This window comes from Accipiter gentilis, chromosome 2, assembly GCF_929443795.1.
Source record: "Accipiter gentilis chromosome 2, bAccGen1.1, whole genome shotgun sequence".
In the NCBI taxonomy this organism is placed as follows: Eukaryota; Metazoa; Chordata; class Aves; order Accipitriformes; family Accipitridae; genus Astur; species Astur gentilis.
Window position 1 is genome coordinate 50,439,861 of NC_064881.1, and position 26,822 is coordinate 50,466,682.

The window sequence follows — 26,822 nt, forward strand, 5'->3', positions numbered from 1 at the left end:
TGCTGGGAAAGTGAGAACCAGATCTTTGCTGCAGGGAAGAACCTCAATTTCAAAACAGACACCGAAGCGAATCACCCTACCACATTTATTTGAGCAAACACCTATAAAATGGAGTTTCTACCACTTAAACCACCTTTGAGATCACATTTGTATGAGCTGCATGCATCTAAAGTGAATACAATGCAGGCATTTTCAGCTATATACATTTTGCTCTAATGACCATACCGCACAGCTTGCCGAAGAGGGAAATACAGCACAGGAGCTGTTCCTACACATTGCACCTCTCTGGAAAAACACTATGTATTAGAATTAAACTACACCCTACTGGTTCCTTTAAACAGAAAGCAAACAGAGCAAATAGTCTACCGCTGCTGTACCGTATTCTTGAGCTCAAATGCCAACCGTAGATCAGACAACATGAAGCAGAAGCATAATAGCTGCTTGCGGTTGTTTCAACCTTGGAAACTCCACTAAAAATTCAGAGAAGCGCATAAGGTACCAACTTGAGTATTCAAAACTCCTGCAGCATCAGTACTCAGGTTTTCCGTGGTCTAGAGAATAACAATTTGCAGCAAAATCTTCACATGTGAAAGAACCCAGGAGGCTTCTCATTACTTATGTAAGAATCCAGGTGTGGTTTCCTGGGATTATCATATTCAGTCCTCTTGCTAGCACCAGAAACAATACACATCCCTTCACTAGCAGATCAGTCACCACTTTTCCACCCTCACTTTCCCTACTGGAAAGCTGTTCCAGAACTGTGATGCTCTAATGCTCAAAAACATCCTTCCATTTTTATTTATTCATCGTCAGGTTATACTCCCTGACCTTCAGATTAAGTAGTCCTTATTGTATTTTTAGATTTAAACCAAGTTCTCATTTAATTCTTAATTTTAGGCTATACTATGTCTGTTAGTCTCTTCTGATAAACCAGGCTTCATTCTCATCCTTGCAGTCATTTTTCAAGCTAATGCATTTTCACCTCACCTTTCCTGAACAAGACCAAGTGTTACTCCACACGAGGGCCCATCAGGGTCCAGCAGAACCACACTTGTGCTTTCATCTCTCAGTTGGAACCACTGGGTTAATGAGCCCTGAACTGCATTTGCCTGTTGTACCACTGCCTTATACAGCAGCTCTCAGCCACCCAGTGACCAGTCAGTACGTGTGTGCCTCGGTTGTTTATGACTGATCATCTCCCAGTTCACTGTTAACTCCACGCTACATGATCTTTAATGTATCTATTTTTTTAACCCATATCCATTACCCTGCTGCCTTCTGTATGATGCTCAGGACCTCTTTTTTCTGACAACGCCTCCTACACTCTATGACAAAGTTTCCTGTATTTATTCCTAACATGCATGCAAAGATAGTTAGTGAAATAACAAACAAGACCATTCACACCCTTAGTAGCATCATTTCCCCGCTTTACCCTTCAACGCTCCCCATGGGCAGTTTCCAACTCGTCAGTATCTCCTTATTTTTACCATTCTACTAGCCCGACTTCCAGCAACCATTTCCCCACATACCAGATATTTCACCAGAATCCATATAGTTTGGTTTGACATTGAGAACATGATAGGGGTTATGGTAGTTATTTTATTTATTTATTTTTTAAAATCTTGGGTTCTCATTTGTATTATGTTTGGGAAGCTTGTTTCAGATCTTCTTTTGCAAACATATTGAGGCATACACCATCTTGATGTCATGTTATAGAACTTCAATTTGCCTTTTTTTTCCCTCCCTTTTAGAAACATTGCCATTAAAGTCTGTGATTCTCCAACACTAACTTGATCAATATGTTAAAGACACTTGTTGCTAAAGACTTGCATTTTCATGACCTAAAACTTCAGGGTTTTGTAATAAAAGATTATTCTCTCTCCTTAATTTAAGTACACCAACTCCTTCAGTTTTGCTTTCAATGGAAATATAGCAATTCTCATTTGAATATTATTCTGATTTATCCATCTTGCCCTTGCAGTGTCAACACCTGTACTGAGAAATGAAGCAAAGTATCTTCATAGTTTTCAGACAATAGCTCTAGACTCTTATCTATACCCCAGTCCTCACCACAAGCAACCCATCTGCCTCTGCATCTGACCTTTCCTATTTAAATCCCTGAAGGCAAGCTGAAATACTTAGCTGACTCTAATTCTGCTCAACCTTTAGCATTTTTTTTTTTTATTTTATTTTTTTTTTAATTTCTGCACATCTTGACTTCTACGGCATGGATTTGTCATCTTTTCCCCTACACTTACGGAACCTCTGCTTACTTCAAATATTTTTTCTGAACATGATTAACTCACTCCGGTGGCCCCCGCAGTCACCATATCATCTTGCTTGGTATGACAAATTCAAAGTTTCTGTGTCATTAAGTGGAAAGAACCCTCTACTGTGGGTATGAAAACTAACAAAGTTATTTATAGCATTACCACTACAACTGGAAAGTAACATAAAATACTCCCACAAATATTTATATTTGCAATATGACAAAGGTTTCTATTATCTACCTCTAAATCAGATCAGGAGGATGTGCACCAAGCATCTACTTCTGCTCCACCAGAATACTGCTTACCATCATTTTCCCGAAGAAATCTGGCTCCCACCTATGATTTCAGCCATTGTGTTGCTTAATGCTTTACAGCTCATCACTGTACATATTTTTATTTTCATCTTTCTGTAACAGAACATTGCCATTTGAAAACCATGTCCTAGCCATTAACATTATTTTATGATTTTTTTTTTCTGTCCTTGCATGATCCCCAGAGCACCACCTATTCAAAAATATTTTAATTTTCTGCCCAGGCTCCTGGCATTTGTATTTTAACATTTCCGTTTCTTGTTATCCACACTCTGCATTCTAGCCGCATTATATATTGCCTTACTACTATTACCTAGTCAACTATTATCTCATCAATATTAAGTATTTCCCTTCTCTTTGCTGTCTATTTTTATGCCTTCTAACATTTCTGTATGTACTGCCACATCCTAATTCCCCTGCCCTTCCTTCTTCCGTGCCAGATTTGGTACATCACGACAAGTTTTCAGAAATAAAAATAAATAAATAAATAAAAATCTTACAGGATTTAGAAGTACAAAGACTAGCATCATGGAGGGTGGAACCCCTCTACAAGCTATTTGTCCTGCAAAATTAAGTAATTCTGTAATTAAGTAACACATCCTCCTCCCGCTGTATTAAAATGGCATCATTTACTACTTCTCACAGGAGCATAACAAATCCATATCTATAAGTGTTCAGGGATCAACACAACCACACGTTGCTCAACAACATCGTTACCTTCCTCCACTGGAGTTTTAGTGACAAACAGTAAATAAAAGTGAAGGCATATATTCAGTTTTGAGAATAAGATGAAATGCTGAGAGAAGTACAGGCTCCTGGGGAAAGATGTGATCACTGTTTTACAACCTGCATGTCTGATGGAGGAAAAAAAAGAACCAAGCTGTGCAGAAAGCAGGACTACTACCACCCTGTATTTTCATTTTAAACATACTTTTCAATTATTCTTTTACGATCCAATAAAAAAATAATTAAAAAAAAGGAAGCTATTTCTGGCTCAACTCCCTAGGCAAACTTATTTAGGGCAGGGTGTTGCTTCAAGGAGATAAGTACTGTTTATTAAACAGCAGCACCGACCCGATAAGCAGTCAACCTATATTTTTGCTACATAAAACAGATACATACGCATTAACTATAGAACTGAGGGATGTGAACTGAACTTCAAGGGAAAAAACTGAATATTACAACCGTTGATCTGAATTCACTTTTTGGACTACTGCCTCAAATTAAGAATGCAAAATCAAACTATCTTGCATGAAACCTATTGCAGCAACCAGCTGTGTAGAGTCACAAAATACTGAATTTGGTGAGGATAAGAAAGGATAGACGCTTACTACTCTTTTTTTATCAAAGAAAAAAACATGAGCCTCAATCGTAAAAGATAATTGCTACATTCAAAGTGATTCAGCTGCCCCAACTCCTTGTTGAAGCACTCCTAATTCCCATCACTCGCTCACTTTTAAATGTGACAAAAGCTGTACAAATACAAGAATGCTTCTTAGCACAAAGGTTCCTAGTAAAAAGGTTTTGCAGTGTGATGAGGTGTGTTACAGAGGGTATCACTGGACAGTGGAGCTCAAGGTGACACCCTGCCCAAGGAAACCTGCCAAAATTAATACCCCAACACACATTATTTGCTCCATTCCTGGTTTTTAGAGACTCCTTCATGAACACAGATGATGGTTTTGGAGAGACAGTATTTCAAAGCGTTGGAAAATCTACATGCATACCTGGATTTTACTTTTAAAGCGCTGTCAGGGGAAGAATGAATTAGAAGAAAGATGAAAGACTAATAAGATAGAGCACCCGTGTGATAACTATCAGAAGCTCCTCACTCATTTGCTAGATGGTAATATGAATAATGAGAACGTTTCAGCCTTGATATGATGATTGAGACCATCAAGAGCCCCATTTTAAAGGTGTGAATTAAGGTAAGCTGGGTATTGAATAATGAGGTGCCAGTACACTGTCTTTAGGCTTATTTTTATCATGAAAAAAACAGACTTCCTATTATAATTCATCCAATTTACATAAACTAAATGTTCATAGTTATCAATCATAAGAACTGTAATTTCTACCAAAAAAAAGGAATCTGGAAAAAGACAGATAGTAGAAAAATAACCGTCTTGTGGCAGTTTGCTGAAATAAAATTAATAATCAAGTACAATTACTCTGTCAAAAGACAGTGGCAGGGAAAAGGTAGTGGTAGAGGAACTCTGCACAATCACAGAAATGCTGCTTTAATACAAATACTGAATTTTGCAAATTGAAAACTATTGCAAACGCAAGGCACGCTCCTACTCCAGCACGTTACTATGGATCAAAACTAGAGATAAGAGAGTGACTCAAGGAGTCAGCTGGCCAAGACTCTCCTAGTATTTAAAGGTGTGGAATGAGCCACGCTCTTGAATGAGCATGGCTCAGCTCATCTACTCCAAAATCCACACAATTATGTCATGACGATTTTTCAGGACCATTTAATTTATAACCGTTTTCCAGACTTAGAGCGTTCATTTCTTTCGTCCTTCATTCTTCATCATTTTTTAAAGCTTAACTGCTGGTCTGCTTAGTACCCTGGAAGCACTGCCAGTCAGCACTAAACTTGCACATTGAAGTTTTTTTAGCAAAGAATTATGCAATTTTAATGTGCAGTCAGAGGCCTAATGAGTTACTAAATAAGGGGCCAAACTAGTTGCATCTAAGGGCTTGTCGACACAGGAAATCGCCTGAGCATAATTATACTAGTGTAATTATATCAATAAGTTTCCTTGTGTGGCAAGTCCTAACACATACTTAATAATCAGGTGGTGTTTTCACAACTCAAAGCATGTTTTAGCATTGGGCTAATGCAATCTGTGTTTGTCAATAGGAAGTCTCTCTAAAATGATTTTTCTAAAAATACAGTCTCTAAATGAAACTAAAGTGAAGACAGGAAGCATTATTTGGACGCTTCACTTTCAGTAAAGGTTTCTAGTATCAGACAACAGAGCAGCTCTTCTGGATCATGACTACAGGTGTTTTCAGATATTGCTGTGCAATAACAGATGCATTTTTCAAAGTATTCTAGATACACTGATTACTTGATACCCAAGTATTTAATAAAAGAAGGCCACATTTCATGCTAGTATACAGAATTTTAATTCAATATGAAATTCAGTTCTCCTGCAGCACTTGATTTAATCTACCTTGCTTGCCAACCACAGCCTCACAGGCAGCACAGACTATACAACCACTGTGTGTATCCATTGCTGCCTCCAGGTCAGTTACTGATTCCATCACACAAAGAGGAGACATCGCTCCTTGGAAAAAAAGGGGTTTATTAACTTGTCCTCAACTAGCGATCAGCTGTTTTGCCTCCAGAACTGCAGGAAACAAAAAAATGACAAATGTGTTCATCATCATCAGGTTAAAAAGAACCAAGACTGGCAAAGGAACAGACACATCTGCTTGAAAGGGTTCTCCAGCAGCTGCTGTAGAGGTGCTCAAGTATCAGGAACATAGAATAATACAGGTTGGAAGGGACGAGGTTGACTTGTCCAGTCAAGTTTTTAATATCTTCAAGGACCAAGTTTCCACAACATCTCTTACAACGTGTTCCAGTGTTTGATCACCCCTGTGGTAAAATAAACTTGCCTTACGCTCAACTGGAGTTTCCTGTGTTCCAGCTTCTGTCCATTGCCTCCTGCCCTGTTCTGGTGTACCTGCCACAAGCCTGGCTCCGTCTTCTCCATAGCTTCCCCTTAGGTAGCTGTAGAGAGCCAGATCACCCTTTAGCCTTCTCTTCTTAAGGCTGAACAAACCTGATTCTCTCAGCCTCTCCTGGTGTCACGTGCTCCTTCCCCTAGCCACCTTGGTGGTGGCCTGTCACTGGGCTTGCAAATGCCTAATTCCCCCTTTTGGGAGTGCAGTTTGAAGTGGGAGAGTGGGAGACTTGGGAGAGGGGACACCCCATGGTGGGGGAGGCAAGATTTCCACAAATAGTTATTCAAATATCAGTAACAGAGGGAATTCAGAAAGAATGTGGAAACATCCATTATGAATTCTTAACAGGATCTGCACAGAGTTTTAATGTATTTTATTTACATATATATATATGGTCAGAGCAAGAAAAGAAATACAGGGAGTTCAGCCTTTTCTTTTTAGGACCCAACTGAAAAAAAAAAACTTTGGGTAGTCTTCAAGTTTTCTTACAGTCTGGGTTTTATAGAGAAGTTTAACTTTTACACTGGCTTTCTGTTAAGAACTGTTAAAGAAAGATAGGAGAAAGGCTGGCAGTGTTTTCTAGGAGATAAGGAAAACTCAAAGCTGCAGCTCATAGCCCCTTGATATTACGGGGGTAAAGGAATCTATATGGAACCTGTTATGTCTGTCTCTGCTGCTCATTAAACGTGTTTTAGAGTATGGAAACAAAAAGTTCTTCAGTCAAGCTATAGCATTGTTGGATTAGATTATGCACAACAAATAAAGGTAACAGACTTATCTATTATCCCCAAGAACTCAACAAACCATGAGGAAAACACTGGAGGAAAGCAGAAGAGATTATGTAACCAGAACTTCAGTTAAATCTAGTATCTATTACAGCATCCTCTTAGGTATCAACTATCAAAGGTTCTTTACTAAGGTGTGACTGCCAGATTTAATGAGGTTTTCTGCTAATAATGCATCCTCTAGAAAACCAGTACTTGGTAGAGCCCAGTAAATAACCTGATAAGCAATTAAAAGGAATGGAAATAGATAAAGAGCAAAAGGGAAAAACAATTCTTCTTACCTTTTTTATGCAAATAAAGTATATGTAAGACTACTTAGGACAACTCCTTTAACCACTTCTTGAATCCCAGTATTCCAGGAAATTGTACAGCACGCAAAGTGGTCACAGGACATATCAAAATCAACTTCTGAAGTTGCTTGTCCTTTTACTTGATAGCAAAGTGAACAGGTAACACTGTTAACGATGCTTTACAACCCTGTTTTATTTGTCCAGAGCCACATTTCTACTTTGAAAGAGGTTGCAACTCTAGCTGTATACACCTACGCATGCTTCGGCACATGGGTTTAGGTTGTCACTTGTATCCATCCATTGGGATCACTGGATCTGCAGATCTCCATTTCCTTTTCTTAAAGCTCAATCTCACCTTTTCCTCACTTATCCCTCCTATGTCTGAATGCTGGATTTTTACCATCTTCATGCACCAGAGTGCCTTCCCCCTCTGAACACACACCTCCTCATCTTTCTCTTGCATTCGCCATGACTTTCCTAGACACGTATCACCCCACAGCTGGTAAACAGCTATTTTCCAGGAATGGCCCCTAAAATGCTATCCACAGTTAGATCACTTGGGGATGGGGTGTCCCTGGTCCCCATCACATTCAGTCTGTTCCCATACTTCCCTCAAGCACGTGCTCATCCCAGGCCACCACATGTCTCCACTTACACTCATAAGCCAACCCTTTAAGACACTCAGCTCAACTATCTTCTTGCATTCCCCTTTTTTCCGCATGTGTTAAATTTCTGTTATTTTTTATCACTCTGACCGTATATAAACTGTGCCTGGATCCTGTCAAGGGTTCTCATATGATGCCTTTCACACAATTTTTGATGGAGCCCCCCTCTAAAGGTTCTTCTTGTCTCTCAGTGAGCAGCTACCACACTTCATAGCCACAGCACGTTGAGTAAGCTGGGGTGGGCTATCAGAGCTATGGCTGCTTCAATACTGATGAGCAAAAATAAAGGAGCTGTCCTCATATTTGGCCATATTTCAAGTCCCACATATGACTATTGAGAAGTTTAGGGATCCAACTGTGCCAGATTGCTTCTAATTTCTTAGTGTTGTAGTAGGAAATTAAATACTTTAACAAGGAGTCAAAGTGTTAGACAAACAGCATTACCTTCAACCCTGTAATCTCATTACATTCAGTAGACTGAATCCAGACGTGATTTTTATTGAATAATTGTCACTTTCTGCAAAAGAATTCAAGCAATGTTAACTCTCAAGTCAACCCTTTTATCTAGCAAAAGGTGTCCCTGCCCATGGGAGGCGGGTTGAACTAGATGATCTTTAAAGGTCCCTTCCAACCCAAATCATTCTATGATTATTTTGTCTGGAATAAATAATCAGTTACAGATCTATAGCTCCCTTGGTTATCCTGGTTACTTTTTGACCTCTGTAAGATAGAGATGTGATCTCTTCATAGTGCCAGAATCGATATGATCACAGAGACCAGAATCATTCCCAGACACCGATAGCGTGAGCGGGCGTTGCAGTCAGAGATGAAAGGGAGAAACAAGACATCAATCCAGCTTGCTTTGTAAGTTATGACCACATTTCAAATAAGATGTGAAATACTACAAGAACAAAATGCCAGAGAACCAAAGAGAAAAAGATCAATGCTCTAGCAGAAAGCAGCAGGCAAGAAGCTAAGAATGGTTCTTTCTAACCCACAAGCTTCTTCTTGACAATGTCAACTAGCAAAAGACACCGAGTGTTAGTCCTTTCTTTTTCCTCCCACGTTTTTCTTGCAGCCTAGACCTTCAAATTTATCCACCAAATTTTCAAATACTAACAAGCTGGTTCTCACCACTCTACTGGCCACCTGCAGGTAGGTTGAGTGGCAGAAGAGCACTATCAGAGCACACAAGGAGCATACAGAGCGTAAAATCATCTATCCTTATTGTTAAAAAGCCAGGTGGCTTAACCAATCCCTGTATTCAAAACTGTACAAAGTACTACTGAAATCCTTCTTAAGGGATGCAGAGAAGTGCTTTTAATTACAAACTGCATGTTGAGTTAAGTCATGCAAATAGTGAGCCTCATCCAAACAATGGAGGGGATGCTTATGGCTTACCCACAAGTCAGCAACCCAGTTTGAAGTTAAATGTGAATTCAATCTACAAAATAACTCCATCTTTAGGCAAACCTCTACTCAATGAAGGGGGAAATGGAGAACATTTTTTAGTGTTATTTATCACACTTGGCCATAGTGATTCATTCACTATTCCATACCTTAGAAAACGATGTCGAACTAATTCCCGATGCCTTTTCTAACAATGAGAAAAAAAGAATATAATAGTATTTTCTGCATTTGTAAAGAGCAATGCCTCCATTCAATACAATCTCTGTTCTTTGCCACTCCAAAAGGCCTATGTAGTGAATATACTCATCTTCTAAGAGAAACAAAAAACACCCACTAGCACCTAGTCCTTCCTTCATGCTGCTTCTCCCCTACAGAAGGTTAAGACCAGAAATTCTGTATTTGTGATCCCGCATTACCCTTCCCTTTACCTCTTGTTTGCTGAAATGTTGCATTTAGGTTAGGAAAGAAACATGCCCCCCCTCCCACCCCCGTATTAGTTGACACTTGGAACTGCATAGGTATGTAGGAAACAGCATAACCCACCCTCCACTGCCTTTACTTTTTAATATTTTACCTTTTTTTCTTTTTGGGTTTTTTTTTTTGTTGTTGTTGTTTGGTTGGTTTGTTTTTTTAAGTCACTACAAGGCTAGTAAAGCATGACTTCTTTATACATTAGTACTGACTCTTCCAATAATATTTACTTCAATGCACAGACTGAAGTTTCCATCAAACTGCTTGGTATGAATATCAGACAAACAAGCACTTGCATTCAGTCCCGGGGAGAGCACACAGAGTCATTCCAGCTTGTGCCAGGTGCAGAACTGAGCTCAGCTAGGGATAGTTAGCCCCAAGCCCCCCCCACATTAAATACTTCAACACCTTCTGCACACACAAACTGCCACCAAACAACACCGTTAGTACTGTACACCTCACCACGACACTCTATTGCCTCTATACCTTGAGATCTCAGTATTCCATAGATTTTTTTCCCCTTAGAAATAGTAAGAACTGGTCTCTCTATTATAGCTCATAAGCAGACACTGGATAGATTTAGTCACCTGAACCAGAGTCATAGTTCTCAGCTTAATGGTGCTCCCCCAACCTTTCTACCAACACCCTTCCCTTCCCTTCCTCCTCCTTCCAGATCCCCTGCCACTACATCCCATGCCTCTCCTCCGGCCTTCTCTATTATTAGAGATGTTAGTGCCCACATGCACACAAGCTCCACTTAAGCTTCACAACCTCTAATGGCTTGGGCTTTACTCTGTTGCCCTGGCATGTCTTTTTAGTGTGCTGTGCCTCACCAGCTCCTGGAAACTGGTGCCACAGAGGCCCCAAATCCACATTCCCTGTGGTATTCACATTGTATACAATTTAATGAAACACAGAAATGATTTGGCCTCAGCTTATTAAAGAAATAAGCTAGGATGGCTGTATTTTGAGCTTTGCAAGCACATACCCCCACAAACTTTAGCTAGCAATATTTTTATGTAGAACCTAAAAATAAAAATTTTAAGTTGTCTTCATGCCCAAGATATTTTTTAATTTACGAAACTCAACTGTTGAGCTATAACTCAGAAGCAGTCATTCTTTCCTCAAAAAAGAAATCTTTCCCCATACCCACACTGGATTAATCTGCAAAAACATGAATGTTCTCATGGCTTAGCTTCAAAATAGAAAAATTCACAGTTAAGAGCTGAGGTTATGCTGTATTTTATCATTTTAGATAGTGAAAGCAGCTGTAGAAGCATCTTCAACATGCGAGAGATCCAATAATATCTAATGCGGTTTCAAGAGATAGGGCTGTGGTTTTCGGCATCGCTGAAAAGAAGGGTAAAATGCAGGTTCCTAATAATGGAGTAACTGAGATATGACGAGAGTGTAGGCTTTCAGCAGAACTCCCCTATGAGAATTTTTTTTTTCCCTATTGTATCTCGGGTTTTTTTCCTCCACCTGCTTCTTGTAAGCAACTTAAGTTCTCATATAAGTTGATACAAACCAAAACTCAGCTGTGGCACTGTGCCATGCCAGTCATGGGAGGAGACCACAAATAATGGCATTTTCTTATAGGGAAATCCAACTACCCACATTTTTTTTTCTCTGGAAATAATGAATTTAGTAGTGTTACTATCAAAACTTTACTCCATGTGGCACTTAGTCCTGTAAATTTCCATGTTTAGTCTGTGCATTATTTTAAGGATTCTGTGAAAGGTAAGTTTAAAGAACGGGCACATACAAGTTTCCTACAGAGAGGCCTATACCTCCACTGAAATTTTACATTAAAGGGGATTTGCAAGTCAGAAACAATTAGGGAAGAAAAAAAATACCACTACAGTATTCTAATCACATAACAAGACCCAAACAATAAAGCTTCACTTCCTTGCCCTGGTGGGAAATTTCCTGTTTCCGAATGAAGCTCTCACTTCTTAAACAACGCACCCTTACGCAAATATTCTGAATCCATACAAATTATTCCTAAGAATTCCTTCATTAAACACTAAGGCTCTTCCCAAAAAGAAACATACTGGTTCAGCGATGCATTCGTTCTTCTGTATTGTCATTTATACCTGAACTTGGGTTTCTTCTCTATTTTATTTTTGTTTTGTCTGTGGTTTGGAGGGTTAGTGGTTTTTTGGGTTTTCTTTTTAAACCTGTATCTCTCATTAGCTTTCTCGAAGAAATACTCAAGTCAGAAGAGCTGAAGTTGACAAGTACTATTGTTTGACAAACCTTACATTTCACTAGTAGTTAAAAAAAGACAAAAGCACAAACAAGAAAACCCTGCTCTCCCAAAGTCCTCAGACTTGTCCTCCACATGGGAGCAAATGAAGATTTCAGAAACAAAGGAGGAGTATGATGGGGCAAAAGAGCACAACCAACAGAGGGATTGATTAAAAAAACAGTAGAAAGGGAGCATTCACTGCAAACCACAAGCTGTATGAAAGGACAATGAAATAAGTTCATTATCAAAGGATAAGTGAAGCCAAGAACACAGCAACATTTAGATAGGAATTTACCCTCCGTATGAATAGATGCCTGTCCTTTAATAGTAAACACTTGCTAAACAAGTTTCAGAAAGTATATAATGAGGCCCCAGTAATAATTATATTTTAAAGCCTTATTCATCTACATGACAAGTTTAACTTCAAACAATTTTTAGATTGATCTAGCTAAGCCAGTGAAACCTCCCTCTTGGGAATTCTTCTAAAATTGGCTTATTTAAAATAAATCTAAATTAGCACATCCACGCACACTTCCTACTACTAAATTAAAATTTAAATTTCATTATTTTCTCACATTAATAAGCTCTAACATAAATTTCATGAGTGAACTAAGAACACAAAAAAAAACTACCACTAAGACAGAAAGTTCTAAAGCTCCAATCTGTGAAATTAGCAGCTCGAACAGAGCCACCCACAGTATCTAATACTGCCTGCCAAGTCAGCTCCTTGTCTGGCCAGAAAAGAGCTACATTTTTTTTTCCTAGACTACATACAATATCATCAACTTGATTCTCCATAAGCAAATCTGCACTGTAAAACTAACATAGTTTCAAAATATATTTTTAAAGCTCCCCAAGGCGACATGCTGAGATTAGTTTATTCCTCAAAAGACTGAAGAGTTAATTTTTGCTACACAGCCCCCTGGTTTCACCCACACCCCAACACAGGTTGGAAGTGACATACCAAGACATAAAATTCAGATACTGTTAAAACACATAGTCTTTAGACTTATACATACTTTACAGAATTATATGTAATGTGATTGAATTTTTCACACAGGTAAAGAGTTAACATTAAGCATATTCTCCACATTCCAATTATGAAACAACTTGTACAAGGGAATGCGATCAGGCTGTTGCCAGAAGAACTGTTAAGACAGACGTGGGGTCCAGAACAGTGTGGACGTATGTAGTTATTCTGTTATCTCTGAAGAGCTAAATATTTTAACACTTCTTTCAAAGATTGAGACTTTCACGACTGCAGAGCTATTGCGGCATATATTAGCGCTGGCACCCATGCCTTAACAACTTCACTTCAGGCCGTAATAAGCTCACATAAAACCTAAACTGGTGTAAGACAACCTAAACTGGTGTAAGACAGGACTAGCACTGAAAAAAAAGTCCTGCCTTCACACAGCTGTTCAGCCTGGCCTATGATCCCAAAACTTGCGTTATTGTGAGTGTTCCTGCAGAGAAGCAAAGCAGCTAAAACTAACTAGGAGGGGGCATTAAGGCAAGGAATGAAATGGACTTGGGTTTAGTTTGGATTGCTCTGCCCAACAGTGCACAAGGCAGCCTCCCACGGTAATGCCTGCATGACCATTTCTTTCTGCGGCAGGGCTAGATTAGGCTAGTTTATGATGAATGTAAAACCACAGGCTGACACATGGACAGCTTTTAAATCTACTTTCAGCAATGAAGAGGGGTTTTTTCAGTTGCCCATTTAATGAATGTTGAATGGAGACTAAAACCTACAACAAAGACAAAACACAACTGAGCAGCACTGTCAAAAAATAGGACAAACAAATTACAACAGGAGAGAATGAACTACTCATGCCACATCTGTGTTAAAAAAAAAATCAGTTTCACAAACAAAATTTGGCAGCACTGTGGACAGCTCAATGAGAACTGAATTCAAAAGACAACATTGATGGGAGCAAGAGAGAAAAACATCAAAGCCAGCTTTGGACTGACTTGATTATGTCATTATCAACAGTACTTTCCCATCTAAATAAAGATGAAATAACACTCATGCTAGGGTTTTTTTTATTTAAAAGCACCAAGTTTAGTCTGAAAAGGGAATAGTAAAAGCAAAACAAATTAAAATAGAGAAGTTAAAATGAATTGCACTAACCTATGGTGCTCACTAAACACACTGAAAGACACCACCTATTAAAACAGTCATCACTGTACAAAAATAGGGGCATCACCTCAGTCTGAGCATTAAAAAACCCACTTCCTGGACAGTACTAAAAAGCCTCTTCGAAGCACCACTTCTTAGAAATGTCTACCAAAGATAACTGTGTACTAACAAATTACAACTCTGGTGTAAAACATGAGATAGACTGGACTTGCGTAGTGTATCTGGGGATGATGCTATTCAGGCCTGTCTTTTACTTTTCCCAATTTTGATAGCATAAAATGGGTAAGGAAATGTTTAAGTTCAACTTTGGGCGTTACAATAAATGGGAAAAGAAGACAAAAAAACCCTTGCACTGAGTTGGAAAATGCTGCACTTCCCTAGTCGAGAGGATAAGAGATGTTTTACATTCTAGTGGGCTGCTTTGTGTGTACATCAGAAAGGATGCATGATACTAAAGCAAAATAATTGGACAATGCATGGAACAGATCCCTACCCACAGCCACTACGGTTAAACCTACGTAATATTTTCCACCAGCTATTTTTTTCTACTTCATAACTTACCAAAAATAAGATGCTGGAGGTTAACTTCTTAATTTTCAAATTTAGTAATAGTTTCTGTTAGTCTGAGTATTAGAAACTCTGTCACTAAAAATATGACCCAGTATTCTGCTAAAAATTGAAATAAGGGAGGCAATACACAACAACATTTTGACAAGTCTTACAAGTTTTGTAGAGCTATTGCCAGCACATGCTTAGCCAACAGGAACTTTCACTAGGCATGTAAAGTTCCTAATCAGCAAGAGCTGTGTATGTTAGCAAAGTCAATTTAGCAGTTAGAAGTTTACCACGTTCATTGGCTTGACCCTGCCATTTCTGGCAGGCCAGAAGCATTTAGAAGGGCTGTCTTACAAAATGGAAAAAATCTTTTCCTCCTATACCCTTCAAAGTGAGTAGAAGAATAGACCATCATATGATAGTCTAAGACCTATCTCCTCTTACAGAGTTAAAGCACTTAAATCCCTTTCCCACCCTCCTGTGAAACAGCAGAAGACTGGAGACAGTATACAAATTGTGAAAGCGGGACTTTCCTGGAAGGCAGGAAGGTTTCGCTGTTCCTCTGTACTTTCTATATACATTACAACACACCACAAAGTATGCATGAGTACAAGATTCTGCAAAAGTGAAAAATTTCAAGACAAAGGAAAAATAAGTGTACAAAATCCTACGTAACTGCAGAGTCAGTAGGAGAATCAGTGCTGAGAAAAGTGTTTCACTTTTCATATAGCAAATAGTATAATTCAGTTCACAGAGGAAAGGTGAAAGTTTGGTTCACACATATGACAACATCAATCATCTTTCATCAAATGACTACCTCCTTTTTAAGCCACCTTAAGACTACATAGCTAGCTGAAGCAACGTAATAATATACAATCTTTTTCGTCCTTAGGAAAATATACTGGCCATGACAACAATACGCTTGAAAAAGTTATGCTGCGTTTTGTAGGTTGTAACGTTGTCAAATGCAATTTAAATTTAAGGAAAAATTCTCATGCAAAAGGGAGGAGAGCTGAAGCCGTACATTAAGTTCTCATTTCCTCTTGTATATATGGCGCTTACAATGAATTTCAACATAATTTACTGTCTAAAATTAAGCCAAAGAAACTGGGCAACTGATACCAGTAGAGCTAGCACAGTAATAACAGGTCCAGATCCATCTCCAAAAGAATACAAAAAGCCCTTCTAAGAAGAGAAGGGCAGACCCTTGACAAGAGGTACACCGGAGTTCTTTCTGCTACTGGGGCGCAAGCTAAGAGGATGCTGGTGGAGTTAAATTCCACGAGATGAAGATGTTGCCATTTCTACCACCCCAAATAAGGCACGAGCACACCCTTCCCTGCACCCCATTTTAGGACTAAAGAGTCCTAAAGAGAATCAACATCAGTACCCACACTGAAAACCAAGAAAGACTTAGAACTTTCAAGAGATTGTTAACAATTTTAAAGAGGTAACTTACAACTAAACAAAAAGTAAGAAATAACCTCTGTTTTACTAGTTTGATAGAGGGCTCAAAGTTGTTTCTTGTGCTAGGAAAAAAAATGGTCATATTTTACATGCAAAGCCATATCCCCCTTCACAAAGACACTCTTTTTCAGACAACTGCTGCTTCAACAATGAATTAAGACCTTGAGTAGCAGGCAAAAATCAAATATCCTTTCAAAGAATAAAAAGAGATCTATAGCATGCAAAGTTTAGAATTTATAAATATATGAATACCAAGCAGAGTAAGTTACAGAAGTTTATGCAACTTTTAATCAGTTCTTTAAACTGAACAACAGTATTTTTATTGTGCCACTTTGACATTTCTCTGTCCTTCTAGAAAAAGATATACCAAAATGTAGCAGTATTAAACTTCTTTTTCTTAAAAAAAAAAACAAAAAAATGCCCTCTCATATTTTCAGATTTTTTACTTTTCAGTTGCTTGAAGGTAAAGAAAGTGTATGGGTGCAATGTTTCAGCAAATTCAACACCAAGTCAAGAACTCAAACACTATTTGGGAAAAAGGAACATGGATCATAGGTTTCCTAACCATGAAAACAGTGATTTCATGATATCCCCCTCTTGTATTAAAAAAAAAAAAAAAAAAAGAAAAGAAAATTAAAATCTTACCCCTGATGCAACAGCATGTTTGAACAAAGTTTCCACGTTCAGCAGCAATTTTTTGAAATTAGTCAGATACAGCCTCCTAACTTGCTTTATACTGTTTCCAGAAAAAGAATTAAGATTAAAATAGCAAACCCTGTGGCAAATTGAGCGATTACATTGGCAGGAGGCCAGCACCACAGGCACCCTCAGAACTGGGTTGGCTGCGGCGTCCAGTCTGGCGACGGGAGCTGCAAGAGCAAAGTAGCTTGTATGCATCAGCAACGTTCAGAGAAGCAAACGGCGGCAAGATCTAAGTTACAGGAGATATGAATGGAGCATTTAAGCGGTGTCAAGGATGTGCTGACAGACATGTAGAGGCTGGAGCTCTTGTGCATTCACGGCAGCTGCAGCTTGGTGAATGGCTGTAAACCACACTTCTTGCTCACTCCTCTGAACAGGATTTCAGCGTACATTCATTTTATAGGTATCAGACTGACGTATGTAAGGGGACTTTCACTGGCAGCTCGCAGGCTACACATACCCTTACACAAGACAACTAAGGATCCTGCTGACAGTCCCTGTTTCCAGACTGGTTCACAGTACAGTCCCACTCTCTTGAAAAAAACCTCTACTCAAATGCCCTGCCTTATGATTAGGTGTGGAGCAGGAAGCTGTTTGGACTGCTAGAAGCCACTGTGCTGCTAAGGCTCTCTGTGGATGATTTCACAGGAAGGAAACAGAGAGCCTCACGATGTGGAGAACAACTTGCAGCTCACTGTCGTGGTTTAACCCCAGCTGGCAACTAAGCACCATGCAACTGGTTTGCTTACTCCCTCCCACTCAGTGGGACGGGGGAGAGAATAAAAAAAAAAAAAAAGTAAAACTTGTGGGTTGAGATAAAGACTAATAGGACAGCAAGGAAGAAAGTAATAATGATAATAATATGACAGTAATAATAATCAAAGAGTTGGAAAATACAAAACAAGTGATGCACAATGCAATTGCTCACCACTCGCCAACCGATGCCCAGTTAGCTCCTGAGCAGTGATCCACCATCCCCAGCCAACTCCCCCCAGTTTTATATAGTGGCCATGATGTCATATAGTATGGAATATTCCTTTGGACAGTCTGGGTCAGCTGTCCCAGCTGTGTCCCCTCCCAACTTTTTGTGCCCCTCCAGCCTCCTTGCTGGCTGGGCATGAGAAGCTGAAAAATCCTTGACTTAATCTAAGCACTACTTAGCAACAACTGAAAACATCAGTGTGTTATCAACATTATTCTGGTACTAAATCCAAAACATAACACTGCACCAGCTACTAGAAAGGAAATTAACTCTATCCCAGCCAAACGAGGACATTTGTACCTCAGAACACACACCGTCACTCCCCAGCTCTGTGCAGGGGGGAAAGGGCTGAGCCACAGAGATAAACTAGGAAGTAAACAAGACAGAAGATGAACTTGGCTGGAGGGAGCAGAATATCAGGAGCCTGAGACACACACCAGTAACATGTAGCAACCTAGGACTCAGTAAATGTATGGTGTTTGTTCTATCAAGAGCCTAAGGTGAAGAGAGGGCTGTTCTGGTAAGGGGAAAAAACCCTTAAACACTGAACGTGGGTCCCTGAGGGTAAACAGCAGCCACCACCAATGCCGGTGCCGTGGAAGTAATATAATTTTGAGTGAAAGGGAGAGCGGCAGGAGCAGACAGAGAGCAAATAAAGGAAGATAAAGAGACTCCCACAGGTAGAACTACTCTCAGCATATACCCTGGCAATATTCTCAATGATTTAGCTCCTTATATATAGCTTCAAAAAAGATGTGTCAATAGGAGGTGAACATAACAGCCTTAGATACAACAGCACAATCTGAGCACCATGATTACCTGTAAACTGAAAGTATACCTGTAACTGAGCAAAAGAACCTGACACTAGAAGCTACCAAATGATTACATCAATAGTTATACGGAGTTATTGGTACTGAAACGTGCAAATGGCGTTATACATGAAAGCAAAATCTTGAACATCAGTCTGGATACACACAGCTGCAGAGACCTATCTTCCTGGTGCGTCTAGTACGAGCCTTTGTGCGCTGCAGAAAGAAAAGCAAGAAAGTAAAAACAGAGGAGCTGTACTCTAAGAGGAAAATAATCATCCTGATTGTCCTTCTTGATTCTTGTCCCTTCAAGAGGGACAGAGAAAAATCAGAGAAAAAAAAAGAAGCCAGCACCTAACAGTGGATCCTAAGATACGAATACTCTTAGAGTAGAAGCATTTGTAAGAGAAGCAGTAAAAGACATTTCAGCTACAGGTCCTGTATTTCACTACACTATTCTTCGCCAGGTTACCCCTCTATGGGAAAAGAATTTATGCAAAACTGTTGAGAACTGTAATATAAAATAAAGTTCCACTTATTTGGAAACTTTTCCAGAAGAAAATTAGGTACCAGTCACCCAAATACCATAGTTTGCACATAAGAATTCTCACCACAGAAACAGCCTGACACTAAAAGGAAAAAACACTGTCCCATATTAACTGCACAAACTCCCAAAGTATTAACCTATCTTTCCCTTAAATAACATTAAATGACCCTGAGCGAGTCGGTAACTTTTTTCCACGTTCATCTTTGCTTTGCTCCCAGATTTCATTACACGACAAAGCCTGAAGACATCTAATGAAGCCGATAACCTCTTCCAGCCCCTACCCGACATCTGGATACGGTTTACCTACATCTAAACAACACACACTAGAGAAGTGCAGTGGCTGACAAACACGCTGCTAGCAAAACACGGCCACAAGCGGCCTGAACTTCTGCGCACGGCGAGACGGGTATCCCAGGCTAGCCCAGGAGGATGCAGCCTCTAACGAGGATCTGGGAGGGAAGGAAATGGAGACCCCAGTCCATACCGCACTGCCAGCAGGAGGCTGAGTTGGCAGGAACAGCCGAGCGCTGGCCTGGGGAAGGCAGCACGTAGCGCACAGCCCGAGGGGACACCCCGGGGACTGGCCGGCGGCGGGGAAGGGGCGGAGGGGGAACGAAGATCTCTGTCGTCTCCCACCGCCCCAGCAGCCACCGGTAGCGGCTACCAGAGCCCCCGTGAGAGGACCTCTCGCCCCATAAGAGGGGAGCAGCCTCCTCGCCTCGCCCTCCCCTCCTTCCCCGCCGCCTCGGGGTTCGCCTTCCCCCCCTCCCCTCCTCAGGTCGGGGCCAGCCTCCCGCCGCAGCAGAGGGAGGGGAGAGGAGGGCAGGGGAAGGCGACCCTCCCCTAAAAGGGGCCTCCGGACACGCAGGCTCGCTCGCCGCCCTCCCCGAGGTGGCGGCAGCGGCCTGACCCCTCCTTCCCACGCGAGCGCGGCCGGCCGCGGCCTCAAGCCAGGCCCGAGCCGGGGCGGCGGGGTGTGCGTGTGAGTGTGAGAGTGTGTGTGTGTGTGTGTGTGAGTGAGTGTGCGCGCTCGCGCACGGTTCCCCCCCCACACCACCACCACCCCGCCGGCCGTTGGCGCCTCGCGCCCCGCGGAGGGAAAGGGAAGGGGAAGGGGAGGGGGGGGGGAGGCTCGTGCCGCCTCCCGCGCTGACAGACCGCCTCGTGCGCCAACGGTCACCCACCCCCCCCCCCCCCGCCCCCTCACTCTCACACACACACACACACACGCGCGCGCGCGCACCCCTCACACACGCACGGCCGCCGAGCTCAAACCCCGCCGCCCCGAGAGAGAGAGAGAAAGAGAAAGTCGTGCTGGCGGCTCGGGGGAGGCCCGGAGGAGGGGAAACAAAACCGGCCGAAGCCTCACCGGGTCCGGCGGAGGTGGCTCCCGGGTACATGTCTCCGTGTGCGGCGGCGGAGGCGGCGCCTCTCTCCAGGTCCCTACCGCGGCGGCAGCTCGAGGGGAGGGAAAGGGAGGGGGGGGGGAGGAGGGAAGGGAGCGAGCCCGAGCCCCGGCTACGCTGTCGGGGAAAGGGGGAGGAGGAGGAAGGGGAGGGGAGGGGGGTGGAAAAGAAAAGGGGAAAGGGAAAAAAAAAAAAAAAAAAAAAAAAAAAAGAAAAGAGGGAGGAGGGCCGGGCCGACGCCGGGAAACCAGGTTACTCGGCGGCACTGAGGAGCGGGGAGGTGGGTGGGGAGAAGGGAGGAGCCGCGGGGTCACGGGGAAGGGGCGCTCCGCCCCGCTGCCGCCTCCTCCGTCCTCCTGCCCGCCGCCCCCGCGGCGGGCGGGAAGCGGGGCGGCCGGCCGGCCCGCCCGCCTGAGGGGCCCCGCTCCCCGCAGCCCCGCCGCGCGGTGGGCCCGGGCCGAGCCGCGCGCCCACCGCCTCCAGTCCGCCAGTTGGAGCTGAGCGCCTTTCTGCCGCCTCCTTCTCCACCCCCGCACGAATTTCATCAACTGGATGAAACAGCCCTTCCCCAGCCCTGCCGTCAGAACCCACGCACGTTGTGCTTTGCTCTTCTCAGAGCCTGCCGATGTGGGTAATCAGACACGAACCGTTTGTAGCAGGAGCCTTTCTAGGCCCTGGAGTCACCCACCGGTACGAACCGTGGCTCCTCTTTACCAAGGGTTTGCCGTAGGCAGGTGCAACATCCATAGTCGAACAAAGCGCATGCTGCAGCCGGGGCTGGTGGAGACGACTTGTGTCTTTCAGTGAAACCTTGGAAAATAACTGTGTGCCTCCAGCTCGCTCTCCACTACCTCTCCTTAAAGGCAGTTTGCCTAGCTATGCGTATTTAAAAGGGATGCTGGAATGGCATCAGTATTACACGTACTGCTTGATTTTGAACACCCTGTTTACTTGAAAGTTGGATGTGATTGTTTCACTTTTGCTCCTCCCCAACGCCCTGTGAGACAAAGACAACACTGCTGTGAAAACCTCAGATCAGCCACCCCATGGATCTCACACCTCCGTACCACATCCACTTTTTGTTGTATCTATGAAACCCAGCTGCGGTGTGGTACCTTACCGTCTCGCACAACCAGATAATCTCTGGCTGTATGTATGTGAAGTTCAGTATGGGGGAATACCAACTAGCAATAATGTCAAAGAGGCGTGGTATTGGTCACTATGATGCACTGAGACCCAGGAGATATCAGTGACGATTCCTGCAGGAACTATCATCCTTTTGTAATTACATCATTGGTACCTCTTCCCTTCAGGAGGAGAAAGTAAAAAAAAAACACACCTTAACCCTGCTAAGGAGGCAAAGAGTGTGTTAAAGATGCTCGCTTCCACTAGAAAGTGTTACCTACAGAATTACAGTATAGCAGCTATGATCCATACTTTCATTCACTTGCTCCATTTTGATGTGGAAGCCTTTAAAAAAAATAAGGCGGTTCTCATCCCAGAACAGCCAAGCCCCTTCAAAGTCAACAGAATTTCTTTGGTAAATATTATCTGCCAAAGGACGAGGCGAACATACGGCTTGTAGGGTTCATCAAACCAATTAATATCCTCCTTCATCAGTTCATATTTGAAGTGATACAGAAGTGTCTCACTGTTCCAAAGTTACATCAACTATTTGTTTACTCTTCCCTTTGGGTCATACTTGTGGATAGATGTTCAAGGGTTGCTATTAACAGCTCAGCTTTCACTTCAAGTGTACTGTTCCTGAAGCCCTTGTCATCACTAGAGTTTCCACTGGAGTGATTTTGGATTTGTCTGCATTCCAAGCTCCTCAAGTTGCTGGAAAGTAAAAATTTACCAGTAACTATAAACAAATAAAGGACAAAATCATGGGTCAACTTCAGTTCTAGAGTAAAGCCAAGTAGCTGTAGCAAAATTATAAAGGTAAACAAGGGAGCTGGCAAAGGGGTTGCTGTTTTCCTCTCTGTGAGGAGTTGGGTAACATTTTTGCACAACCACCAATAATTTCTGGTTTATGCTATATAACCTTACTAGAGGGTGAAAGGGAGGGGGGAGGGGGGGGGAGGGAAATCCCCAAACCTAAGAGGCAGAAGAGAATTATCTGAGGGAAATTTGGCCTTTCTGCTGTATTAGATAGTACTAAATGCTGATGTGACAGGAGGAAACCATGCAGTTCCTTCATTGACATCTAATTTTTTTGATACTATATTTAAATCAATCTCTTCAAACTGATTAGGAAGATAACTCCCTCTAACATTACACATACTATCATGCCTTAGACCTCTGCGTTTAAGTACAAGAGAGCATAAAAATACACTGATAGGTTTCTAGAAAAGTCCACTTGACTAATTTGGTCACCCTGAGTAGCAGCACTGAAGCTAACCTCCATCGGATCATGTTCAGAGACATGTGGAATGAGCTCAATACAGACTCCCAGGAAAATGGCCATCTCTGTCCTATAGATGGACAAAAAATTGACTGACTGTTGGACACATAAACACAGATAATTCTGTCTCACCTTTCTACACCATTCTTCTTGTGAAATCCTGTCCTGAAAGCAACGGTCAGTGAAGATTACATGGTGAAGGGATGTACCCACATGGAACTTCATTGGATACCTCACACAATTGCAAAAGAGAAAAAAAAAAGTGGATTATGGTACTCTGCTAGCATTTTGAAAATAACAAGCTAACAAGCAACAGAAGATAGGTGAAATATAAGGGGAGGTTTCACAAAACAGTAAACACATATCCCACACTTCTTTCAGGCTCCACAGGATACTCTGCGATTGATTTCAGAAATTCCCTGGAAAACAGAGATCCCCAAAACAGCAATTAATACCTGGAACATCCTAGAGTGCAATATACTCATATTGATTTAAAGCTGATTTTTGTGGATTTAGCACTTCATAAGCAAAAGGGCTTATCGCTGTGTATACATGACTGCAGGCTTGCACAATCAGTTAAATAATAAATTAGTTAAATAGTTTTATTTAAGCACTGTTTTCTTGTGTAGAAGTCCTGCTGTTCCTGCAGGTTATTTTCATGCTACTGCACACTTCCAGCACTATTTCTGTGTTACTAAGGAAAGGAGAGTTACAGCTCTCTTCTACCACTTCTTGAAGTAACAGGACGCACACTCATTTTGGGCCATGTCACTTGCTTTATTTCTAATGCTTTCTGTCACCAACAAATAATGTTTTGGTGCACAGGGAAACCTAATTATGTCTTACCAGGCAATTTCACCACAAAAAGACCTCAGTTTTTGAAAAGGTTTGGTTTTAAAAAGTGGTTTGAAAGCTCTGTAAAAGCATTCTTTTGTACATGCTCTTTAAATGCTATATTAATGACTATATAGTAGTATAAGAACTGCTTAAACACTTAAAATCGGGTTTCTTTAAAGAAAAGAAGGAGTGACTGTTGGACACAATACCTATGATAACTGCTGGATTTCAAGCTGACGTTCCCCAGAACTGATATGTCTCAAATAAGGAATTATTAGTTTAAAAAGATGAGCATTTTCTAATAATTTTGGAAGAAAAGATGGTATTCAGGAACAGCTATTAAAAATCATTTCTATCAGGAGGAGCAATCTGGGCAAAATATTTTATATGCAAATAGGCTACTGACAAACAATATGGCTTTTCTTTTGATGAGAAAACATACATTGATCTCACTAAGTAACAACCCTTCCCTCTTTAAGTTAATTTTAAAAGCCCACAGTTTATAAATCCCTTTTAGTCATTGATAATGATACAGTGAGAAAAATTTAATTCAGAGCAGAAAGATGTAAATTTTATTCTTGACTCTGAGGGGATTTAAGCTTACATTTTCCATCTCTCAACTGGCCTAACTTTTAAGATCATAGAATACCAGGTTGCAAGGGACCTCAAGGATCAGCTGGTCCAACCTTTCTTGGGAAAAGCATGGTCTAGACAAGATGGCCCAGTACCCTGTCCAGCCAAATATTAGAAGTGTGCAATGTTGGGGAATCCACCACTTCCCTGGGGAGATTATTCCAATGGCTGATTGTTCTCATTGTGAAAAATTTTCCTCTTGTGTCCAGTTGGAATTTCCCCAGGAGTAACTTGTATCCATTACCCCTCTCTTTTCCATGTGACTCCTTGTAAAAAGGGAGTCTCCATCTTCTTTGCAGGCACCCTTTAAATACTGGAACGTGGTGATAAGGTCTCCCCTAAGCCTTCTTTTCTCAAGGCTGAACAAACCCAGTTCTCTCAGTCTTTCCTCATATGGCAGGCTTCACAGTCCTTTGATCATCTTTGTGGCCCTTCTCGGGACCCTCTCCAGCCTGTCCACATCCTTTTTGTATGGTGGGGACCAAAACTGAACACAGTGTTCCAGGTGTGGCCTGACAAGTGCTGAGTAGAGTGGGATAATGACTTCTTTACCTCTGCTGGTGATGCCCTTGTTGATTCAACCTAGCATCTTGTTGGCTTGCTTTGCTGCAGCAGCACAGTGTTCACTCCCATTGAGCTTGATGTCCACGAGTACCCCCAGGTCCCTTTCCACAGAGCTGCTCCCCAGCCAGGTAGATCCCAGCCTGTGCTGCACTCCTGGATTATGTTTTTCCAGGTGCAAGACCTTACATCTGTCTTTGTTGAACTTCCTAAGGTTCTTGTTAGCCCACTCTTCCAGACTATCCGAGTCTTCCTGCAGGGTGGCTCTCCCTTCCAAAGTGTCCACTTCCCCACTCAGTTTGGTATCATCAGCAAACTTCACCAGGGTATGCTTGATCCCATCATCCAGATCACTTATGGCGATATTAAATAGCATTGGGCCCAATAGCAATCACTGAGGGACATCACTTGTGATAGGTTGCCAGTTTGAAAAGGAGCTATTATTTACCACCACCCTCTGGGTGCAGCCTGTCAGCCAGTTCCCCATCCAACACACAGACCACTTGGCTAGACTGTAAGGCATCGGTTTCTCTAGGAGGAGGCTGTGGGAAACCATATCGAAAGCCTTGGAGAAAGATGTTATCCTGGAGTGTGTGCATTAGACTTCTCACATATTCTGTGTTCTGCTTTATGTAAGAATGTAAAATGAGTGAGATCAGAACAAAGTGGAGAAGACCATGGCTCTATGATATAATGTGTTCACATGGTTACAAAGACTTTGAGGGTTCTGATCCCCTTCCCAGGGTCTATTTATTATTTTACAATTACTGATTTAATTACAATTAATCTGTGGTAGAGGGACCAAAACCTGCTTTTTGTCTTTCTAGAACCAGATGACTGTCCTAATTACTAAGCTACAAATCTACACTCGATTTCTTTTGCCAATTGAATTGCAATACTTATTTATAAAAAAAAATTCCAAAGTAGTTGTTATTATTATTATTATTATTAGAGTACTAACTAACTTCAGTTCACTCAAGAAAGACTTAACTTTTCTAGGTGATCACAGCCAACAATACAACAATTAAACACTATCAAAAAGATGCAGCACCACCTATTGGGGATATGTTAGGTATGCTGATTATTACAGTTTTAAGTAGTAAAAGAGTTTTGTTCTTTGTTGTAATAACCTAGTAATCAGGAAAAAAAACCCAAAAACAAAAAAAACCCCCACAAAAAACCACAACAAAAACACAGCTGGGGAGAAAACTAGTTTCCCAAAAGAAGATAAGGGAAGCAAATACTGTGCCTGAGACTGTTCATGAACAAACTTGGAGAAAACAACTTACTGGTCTACAGCTGTTTTTTCAAATTCCAAAAAACCCCCACCAGACTCAGTATGGCACAGTAGGCACAACTGCAAATAACAGTGGAAAAGAGTTGGAGGAGGGGATGACTGTTCTGGTTAACAGCACATAAACAGTGACTCAAATGAAATCAGGCCAATGTGATTATCTGCCAACACCTTCCCTCCCTTGGGAGTCAGGAAGACTTTAATCTTTGGGTGAAGGTGTTGGCATGAAACATAGAATCATTTAGGTTGGAAAAGACCCCTAAGATCATTGAGTCCAACCATAAACCTCACTGCCAAGTCCACCACTAAACCATGTCCCTAAGCGCC

General features: G+C 41.6%; 1 protein-coding gene across 2 annotated transcripts in view; it reads right to left on the minus strand.

Moving 5' to 3' along the window:
• Positions 1–21,027, minus strand: part of AGO2 (argonaute RISC catalytic component 2) — a 63,929-nt gene extending 42,902 nt beyond the window's left edge. For both annotated transcript variants that reach the window (XM_049819723.1, XM_049819713.1), the window contains exon 1: positions 20,727–21,027. In XM_049819723.1, coding sequence (XP_049675680.1) covers positions 20,727–20,757 — 31 coding nt within the window. In that variant the 5' untranslated portion in view covers positions 20,758–21,027. The remainder of the gene's footprint in view (positions 1–20,726) is intronic.
• Between the last annotated feature and the right edge of the window lie 5,795 nt (positions 21,028–26,822).